Source organism: Lutra lutra, chromosome 4, assembly GCF_902655055.1.
Source record: "Lutra lutra chromosome 4, mLutLut1.2, whole genome shotgun sequence".
Classification (NCBI taxonomy): Eukaryota; Metazoa; Chordata; class Mammalia; order Carnivora; family Mustelidae; genus Lutra; species Lutra lutra.
In genome coordinates, this window is record NC_062281.1 from 101,759,836 (window position 1) to 101,769,058 (window position 9,223).

General features: G+C 44.7%; 1 protein-coding gene across 1 annotated transcript; it reads left to right on the top strand.

The window, feature by feature from the left end:
- The first annotated feature begins 1,072 nt into the window (after positions 1-1,072).
- Positions 1,073-8,422, top strand: LOC125098440 (pepsin B-like). The gene is made up of 9 exons (XM_047727269.1): positions 1,073-1,292; positions 1,725-1,881; positions 3,077-3,194; positions 3,690-3,808; positions 4,498-4,697; positions 5,979-6,101; positions 6,798-6,945; positions 7,811-7,909; positions 8,125-8,422. The coding sequence occupies exons 1-9, from the start codon at positions 1,237-1,239 to the stop codon at positions 8,275-8,277; spliced, it is 1,173 nt and encodes a 390-aa protein (XP_047583225.1). The 5' UTR covers positions 1,073-1,236; the 3' UTR covers positions 8,278-8,422.
- Positions 8,423-9,223: the final 801 nt, after the last annotated feature.

Genomic DNA, 9,223 nt, shown 5'->3' on the forward strand with positions numbered 1-9,223 from the left:
GCAAACAATGAAACTTGGAACACGTGACTAACATAACATAATAAAAAAATAATAAAAATAAGAAGTTAAAATATTGTGGATACTAAACACATGCTACTTTAATGTAGTTTTGTAGAATCAAGAGTATTCTTATTTTAGCATTATAGTCCTTTCATTTGCAACGGAAACCTGAGTAGAAAATAATTTCCAGAGCTAAGTGGCATGATGAGGACTGTGCAGACCCAGTGCAGGTCCTTTGGATGGGTCTTAGCTTGTGAAGAGCCATGCTGAGAAGTGCTCTTGGCCACACTGGTCACAGTGTTCCATGACACCAACTGCACTTCTGGGTGCCATTGCTCAGGCTTTGCTTCTGCCTCCAGTGGCTTTTCCACTTTCCTTACTTTCTCATCTACCAACCAGGAAGATCCTAACTCAAGTTACCTCTTCTCTGAAGGCTTTTCCATGCCTCCACAGGAGCTGTCACTTCCTGTCTCTGCTTGCTTTATGAATACTGTTCTTATCATTCTCATTCATTCAACACACATCTGGATGCTAGAGTGATCACATCATCTCATAATCAGATTCTGTGTCAGTCATTAGGCAGGATGCTGACTTTTCATAGGAGGAACATTTCTGAATTTTCTTTGTACTCCCAGAGCTTAGTACAGAGGTAAGCGCAGAGTAGACAATCCATATACGTTGGCTAATTGTGAACTAGAAATTGAAAATAAAGATCAGAGTGTCATGGACCATGAGAATCACACCAGAAGACTACAGCAGAGTCTGATGAGAGGAACAGGAAGGAAAAGGAGAAGAAGAACTGGAGAGTCTACTGCAAATCTCCAAAAGCACATGGACTTTGGAGCCAAAGAACAAATTGTTCCATTGTTCTGGCAGAAGTTGCCAGCACCCATTTTCCAGCAGATGTGGGCGCCAGGATCCTTTGTCTCCAGTGCATTTCCCATTTGCTATCACATCCTAATCTTTGGATTCCATCAGCAAAGTCACTAATCACTTCTTAAGCTGACTACAGAGTGTATATGAAAGGCCATAATTCTTGCCAGGAGGAAAAACAAACAGAATCCATAGATGTGTAGGGGCACAGGTTGGTACAAGGCTAAGAAGACCATCCGCCTACAGGTGAAAAGTGCACAGATATCAGAGTATAAAAGAGAGAACCAATCTCACTCTGTGTGTCCCAACCCTTGAGTGCACCACTTTGTCTTGTTGTGTGTGTGGGCCACCAAAATCAGCACCATGAAGATCCTGGTCTTGGTCTTGATTTGTCTACACCTTTCAGAGGGTGTGGAAAGGTATGTATGAGGATTCAGCTGCAGATCTTTTGGAAAGGCAATCATATTGTGTCTTGGTACCATTAACTGAAAACCCAGGGAATCATGACTTAAAATGGATGTATGGATGGAGAGATGTATGGATGGATGTATGGATGGATGGATGGATGGATGGATGGATGGGAAGTGTGTGTGCATGTGTAAGGGTGGATTGGTTTTGTGTTGGCTAAGAAAGAGGGAAACAGGATTCGTGTCCCAAGTTTATAGGAGGGACTTCAGATAAACAGAAATTTATTCTGTGGAAACGATATGTAAGTAGAAAAACCCAAATATATGTTGCAGTGGATTTTCAGAGTACTAAGGAGATTTGAAAACTCCAGATCAGATCATTGAAGGAATTGCTTTAATGGAGAATTTGAAGCTCACTCCTTTTGTTTGCCCTAATCTCTGCAGAATCATTCTGAAGAAAGGCAAGTCCATCCGCCAGGTGATGAAAGAGCGGGGTGTACTAGACACATTCCTGAAGAACCACCCAAAGGTCGACCCAGGTGCCAAGTATCTTTACAATAATGATGCTGTTGCTTATGAGCCCTTCACCAATTACCTGAATGTAAGTGAAGGGGGAGGTGGTGTCCATAACCCTTGGCTAAGAACCATTCTTGGATACTTATTTAGACCTCTCATCTGCCCTGATTTTGGACTTTTTACTAAACCTAAGTCTCACCTTCTATGGAAAGTATCTGGGTAAGTTATGAGTTGGTACCCCTTAACACTGCAGTATTCCCTTTCCTTCCTTCTTTCTTCCCATTCCTGGCTCACTCTCTAAAGCTCCATTTATATGGTTATGAGATTCATAGTGACCATACTGAAGTCAATTGAGAGAGCCAAAGGAAGTCCCAGTGATGGGCTACAGGGGAAAGAAGGAAAGCACATGCAAAGCTGCCAGGCAAATCTCCAGTGGCTCCAGATGCCATATATCTCCCCATTTGGAAACATACACTGGTAGTACTCAGAACAAGTGTTTGAGTGTTCTCGAGGCTGCAGTGTCTGCTCAGGGCATCTCAACACACTGGTGTCCTATGGCCTGTGCTTAGTGAGATGTTACATGAGTGTCAGATCTAGAAGCCACCCTACATATCTCCTATTTCAACTTTCACTTTCTGTAGCTGGTGGAAGAAGAGGCAGGTAAGTGACATAACTGGCCTGAATTCACTTAGAACTTAAACTTAAAACTAATTCACTTGAAACTTAAACTGTCTCAGTGAAGTTCTCTTGCTTTCCATGCTACCTCTCATTCTAAACTTCCTGGTGTCTTAGCTCCTGTGACCAGAGTGAGGAGAATGGTGGAGAAATATCTAACACTGGACAAGAAAGAAGTGTGTGTGTGTGTGTGTGAGAGAGAGAGAGAGAGAGAGAGAGAGAGAGAGAGAGAGAGAAATGTGGGGAGGGAGGATGGACACTGGAAATGGAGAAAAAGTGATTAGTTCTCCAACTTTGCATGTTCTGGCATAGAATGGTAAATCCATGGAGTTATCACCTGATACAAAGTAGAAAATGATTTTGGAAGAAGAGATTGGCTTGCCAGATTAATTCTCACCCAGTCAAAGTCTTGCAATTGGGGATGAAAATGGGGAATATTGAGAGAAATATGGCTCCAGATGGGAAAAAGAGCCCATTGGAGGAGAAGCTACTTATACCCCAAGAAAATGATTTTGGCAAAATGTGGTTTCTAGTGAGTCAGCTTCTTCCCCATCCTTAGGACAAAATTTGTCTGCTTAATGAGAATGAAAAACTTTTCTTTGCAGTCTTATTACTTTGGAGAGATCAGCATTGGGACACCACCACAAAATTTCCTGGTCCTCTTTGACACAGGCTCGTCCAACCTGTGGGTGCCCTCTACCTACTGCCAGAGCCAGGCCTGCTGTGAGTATACCACCATTACCACCCACCCATGGAGAGGAGCAGAGGGCAGGGCAGAGTCAGGAATGAGCACAATCTCAGCATCCAATTCCAGAGTTCTTAGTGCATACCCATGATCTCATCCTCCTTAAATTCAGACCATCTGGAAATCTTGACCTTGGTCTACATTTCACTGGTGCTACAGTTCTGGAGAGAGATAGCAGAAATAGACCAAGGCTTCCATTCTTTTCTACATTGTTCCCTTTCCTCAGCTCTCTCCTGTAGGCCCCAATTCCTGGAGGGGATTGAGCCATCCCTCAGGAAAAGGAAGGAAGGGATGACATCTTTTTCCTAAGGGGTCAGACTTTTCTGTGGCTACAGATTATCTTTAGCAAAAGGATCTGAGACTGAAGCCCAATCCCAGGCTTGGTCTGATGGTCTCAGACCATCAAGGATAAGTGTCCTCCAAGTATTTTGGAAAATGTATTGACCTTAACATTCCATTCTATCCTTGCATAGCCAATCACAACACGTTCAATCCTAGCAGTTCCTCTACCTACAGAAACAATGGGCAAACTTATACACTGTGTTATGGAAGTGGCAGCCTGACTGTGCTCCTGGGATATGACACTGTGAATGTAAGTGCTGTTCTCAATTCTTCTGTGGGTCTGCTCTTTGGCGCCCCCTTTTCAGAGCATAAAGCTCTCAGAGAGACCCATGATTACTAAATAGGTACAAATTCCTGGAAACTGATGTTTGGAAAGGATGCTAAAGGCCATTTAATCAAAACCAAAATCAAAATCAAAATCTTTCTCCCAAGACAGGAATTGCTTCCCCAGCAGTCCTGACTGCAGGGAGCTCTTTACATTGTGCCTCCCCTGACTTTGCTCCCTGGTCTTAAGCTGCCCTCTGCAACCACATGGAGCACATCTGCTTCCTTCTCCACATGATTTTACTGTAGGTATTTGAAGACCTTCCTTTCACTATTTTCTTTTCTTTACATCAAGTACCCACATTTCCTATGTCATTTGTGCACATGGATTGTTCAAAATAAAATCAGCCACTGTCCTTTCACTGTCCATGGAAGTGGACACTCTAACTCCAGAACACAATGGCCTCTGCTTCCCCAACACCCACACTCTTCTTTCCAAGCCATATATGGTTGGGTGATGTTGAATCCTTCATCTTCCAGACCCCACCCATGGTTGAACTAAGCATGAAAGAAGCCAACTCCGCTAGAAAAGTGTACATTCTATTCCCTGGGCACCCAAGTCTGGGAAGACTTTGTCCACCTGAGTGGTTAATCTTTTCTTTCTGCTTGTCCCAGGTTCAGAACATCGTCATCAAGAACCAGCTATTTGGTCTGAGTGAGATTGAACCCAGCAACCCCTTCTATTATGCAAACTTTGATGGTATTCTCGGAATGGCCTACCCCGACCTGGCAGTGGGGAATAGCCCAACAGTCATGGAGAGCATGCTTCAGCAAGGCCAGCTCACCCAGCCCATCTTCAGCTTCTACTTCTCTCGGTGAGCACCCTTGCCCTGGGTAGGTCTCAGCAAATGAGGCAATGTAGGAGCTTTCAGCAAGTCAATATCAGACAAGGCCAAGATTTTAACATATCTTGACACAAGATGTTCATGCATTTCTGAAAATTCATAATTACATTTTTGTGGGAATTTTATTTTAATGCACTAGAGGAGTTTTTTCCTTAAGAATTTGTTTATTTATTTGAGAGAGAGATAGAGAGACAGAGAGAGGGTATGAGCAGGGAGGAGGATCAGAGGGAGAGGGAGAAGCAGATCCCTCTGAGCAGGGAAGCCCGACGCAGGGCTGGACCTCATGACCTGAGATCATGACCTGAGCCAAAGATACACACCTAACCCACTGAGCCACCCAGGTGCCCCTGCACTAGAAGAATATTAATTTAGGTCACAGCTATAGGATGACCCTTTCCTTAAATGAACTACAGTCCCCTAAGATATAATTAGTAAATGTGGACATTGTTGCATTAGATTTGCATAGCTGTAGAGCTTTAGAACAAGCCACATGATTACTTACTAATACAGTCAAATCAAATTTATAATAAAGACAATTACAATAAATGATATTTGTAATAACATCTTTGGCCCTACAAAGAGTACTTGTAGTTATTACTTCATATGACATCTCAAAAATCTTTTCATTAGCCCAATTTTTCCACTGAGGAAATGCAGGCTTAAACAGGTGGTCAATACTGAGCAGAGTCTGATAGACATGAAGCCATGACTCAAACACAAGTATCTTGGTCACAGATCCAGTACCTTTCCTACTCTACTGGCTTTGAACTTTCATGGAAAAGTTTACTTACTGGGCCAGGGTAGGGAACAGAAGAGGCCCGAATCCCCTAACACTGTCTAGTTACCAACTTGAGCATAACAAAAGCATCCCCTTCCCTGAACACAGGAGATCTCACTCTGTCAGGCCCCATTCTAGGTACCCCTGAGGTGTTTCTTCTTGTTCTGACTTTGTCTCTAGGAGGGTTTCCCTGGGATGCCTTTGTAGTCTCTTTTCAGAGGCACGGTTTCAATTCTGTCTCCTCTTTTAGGGACATGGTCTGTGTTTCCAATTCTCTGCTCTTGAATGTTCCTCTGAGAAGTCTCCTCTCCCTTGTGCCTTGAACCTGGTGGAGTCTAAAGAGCAGACCAGAAGACAAGACCCCTCGTCCTGTGGTTCCTGTGTGTCTGAAGAGAGGGATGTTGAGAGGGGAGGAAGGAGATGCCTGATCATATGTATTGTGGGAATTCATGCTTCTCTCCCTTTCTCCACAGCCAACCAACCTATGAGTATGGTGGGGAGCTCATCCTGGGAGGTTCAAACTCCCAATTTTATTCTGGTGAGATCGTCTGGGCTCCAGTCACTCGGAAATTGTACTGGCAGGTTGCCATTGATGAGTAAGTACAGGGGAAAATTCCTATGGATTATGGACACCTCTAGGATGTTCCTCCAGTGTGGCAATATTTCCTGTTCTTGCATTGGTACACACTTCTGAAATAATCAGCAAACCCTCAGGCTGATTGTTCCTGGAGCTCAGTAGACTCTGGCATCTAGCTCTTGAATGAACTTTCTGACTTATCACTGAGCCTTATCATGTCAGCAGGTTGGTTATTTGTTGGCTTCTGTGAATCCATGTCTTTGTTCCTGGAAGCTTCATTGTCCCAAGTAGCTCAGTCTTTAACAAATCCTTCATCAGTAAAAGTAACAGCTATCACTGATGTTTTCTATGTGCCAGATACTGTGCTAAATATTTTATATGTATTATTGTATGTATATTCCACTAAACACTGTAAAGTGCTCAGTAGTGTATTTCATTGTGCAGATAAAGAAATCAAGGCTCAGAGATTCAGTAACTATTCCAAAGTCACACATTTCACAAATTTCAAAATTCTAGTCCAAGCATATCTTCTCCCAGAGCTCAGGACCATGAATCAATTACTTTTACACTCCAAGCCTTCAGGAAATCTCCATCACCACCAATTAAAGATACACTTCTTTGGCCTTTATTCAAGACCATATGACCACTTATCAGTTAACATCGTACATGATTGTGGCAGAGGAACTTGATTCTCTTCTACTGGTGTTTTCCTCAGGTTTCTCATTGGTAACCAAGCCACTGGCTTGTGCTCCCAGGGCTGCCAGGCCATTGTGGACACAGGGACCTATGTGCTAGCTGTTCCCCAGCAGTTCATAGGCTCCTTCCTGAAGGAAACTGGAGCTCAGGAGGCTCAGAATGGTGATGTGAGTAACCAGAAGCCAAGGGTTTCTCTGTACATCCACACAGCCTCAGCACAAGAGGAGGTGTTTTGTGGGGGGAACTGAGCCCTGGTGGGTCAGATCAGGTGGGTACACAGCATGACCTTTCGGTCAAGGAGGGGTAAGAGAGGGGGGAAATACCAACCCCAACTGTGAGTATGGGCCGAATGGTTGTCAGGAGGGGTGGCTGTTCCATTGCAGGCCCTAGGAACACCTCTCACCTTGGCGTGGCCACTGTCATTTGACTGTACGCAACAGAGTCAGGCATATTGTACTTCTCCAGTACACTTGGGTTTCCTTCTTCCCTAGGAATACTCCTTTGGCTTTTACTCTGAGCAACCTCCTGTGCCCAAACCTGTTCCCTTAAATGTGCTTCTGTAGTTTGCTCCTCCTGCATGCAAGAGTCTAGTTTAGTCGGACAAAATCTTGGTCCTCAGGGTGTGTGTGTGTGTGTGTGTGTGTGTGTGTGTGATTTGAGCACATGGATAGGTGCACACTACTGTGGATATGAATTGTGTGAGAACGTGTTTCACACTGAATGTGCCCAGGCTTCTTCTCTGTAAGTGGGACTTTCTGGCAATAGAAATCTGTGTTCTGGAACGAGCCTGACTCCTTATGGCCATATCAGTACAACCAAAATCTCAGAGCTGAGATGTGTCCAAGGAGGCCCAGGAAAGCAAAAGCTTCTGGTCAGTGTTGTGCCTGGGAATCAGGCTTTGCCTTCCACGCTCTCAACCAACCTCTGCTGGAAGGTCAGGAAGAGATTCTCACAGGGAATGGGAGACTTGGGCCCTTTGTCTGGGCCCCCAGCCCCCTGGCACTCTACAGCTCTGCTTCTCCTCTCTCTCAGTTTGTGGTCAACTGCAACTCCATACAGAGCTTGCCCACCATCACCTTCGTCATCAGCGGGACCCCATTACCTCTGCCTCCCTCTGCCTATGTCCTCAACGTATGTATGCACCCCAGGCTCCAGGGAAATGGGATTGGATGGGTCCAAACAGTTGCTCCATAGGTGAGCACCTATGGGGAGTCACCAGTGGCAGGGCTGAGGGTGAACAAGAAGCCAGAGACCCCACAGGTGTCATGGAATATAGGGTGGGATGTACCTGTGGGGAAAGGCCCCTCATGCACCTGATTATATCCTTATGTCCTTTGTCTCTGCAGAACAATGGCTACTGCACCCTTGGGATTGAAGTCACTTATCTGCCCTCCCCCACTGGGCAGCCCCTGTGGACTCTGGGAGATGTCTTCCTCAAGGAATATTACACTATCTACGACATGGGGAACAACAGGATGGGTTTTGCCCTTTCTAAGTAGAACAGCAAGAGGCAGCTGTCTCCTCCTTCCCAGCAGGACTCTGGGATTGCCCTGTTGGTTCTCTGGGCTGACCCCAGCATTTTAGACTAGTCTGATACTTCTGTGTTCTAGAATCTTACTTTCTGAGACTAATAAATCAAGAATCTCCAAACGTCTTTGCTGTTCCTTCTAAATGTCTTCCTTGTGTTCTGCTTGAGTAGTTTATTCTAAGTTCATGGGGCGCCTGGGTGGCTCAGTGGGTTAAGCCGCTGCCTTCAGCTCAGGTCATGATCTCAGGGTCCTGGGATCGAGTCCCGCATCGGGCTCTCTGCTCAGCAGGGAGCCTGCTTCTCTCTCTCTCTCTCTCTGCCTGCCTCTCTGTCTACTTGTGATCTCTCTCTGTCAAATAAACAAATAAAATCCTAAGTTCATTAGCAACAATTCTTTGGGGGGATCTATGAATTGACCAATGGGTGAAAACACAGAGCTGAGGTCTCTGAGTGAAGACCCACAGCACAGACTTTAAGGACACAGTAGCACCTACATGAGGTATTCTGGTGGAGGTGACCAGTCCTCCCAGCACGCTCTCTTCTAACACATTCTTCTCAGAATTCTTAAAAGTTAGAGAAGAAAAAGAAACCTTAGAGAATATTCCAAACTGGTGCTCAGAGGCCAGATCTGATCAAACAACACAGTGGGTTTTTTGGACTTTGTTTTGTTTCTAGTTTTGTAGGTTAGCAAAACAATTTTAATGCATGTTGACATTATCTTATGTTTTCACAGATCCATTCCTCCCTACTCACTACAGGTGCTCTCAGGCTGCTCACATATGCAGTTTATCTGCCTGGGCCTGAAAGCTTTTGAGTTTTGAAACCCAATCTCATTTTATAGTGGAAGAAAGTGAGGTGTGGATGGGTAATCATACAGTTAGTGTTAAAATCAGATCCAGATCGATGTATTACATATT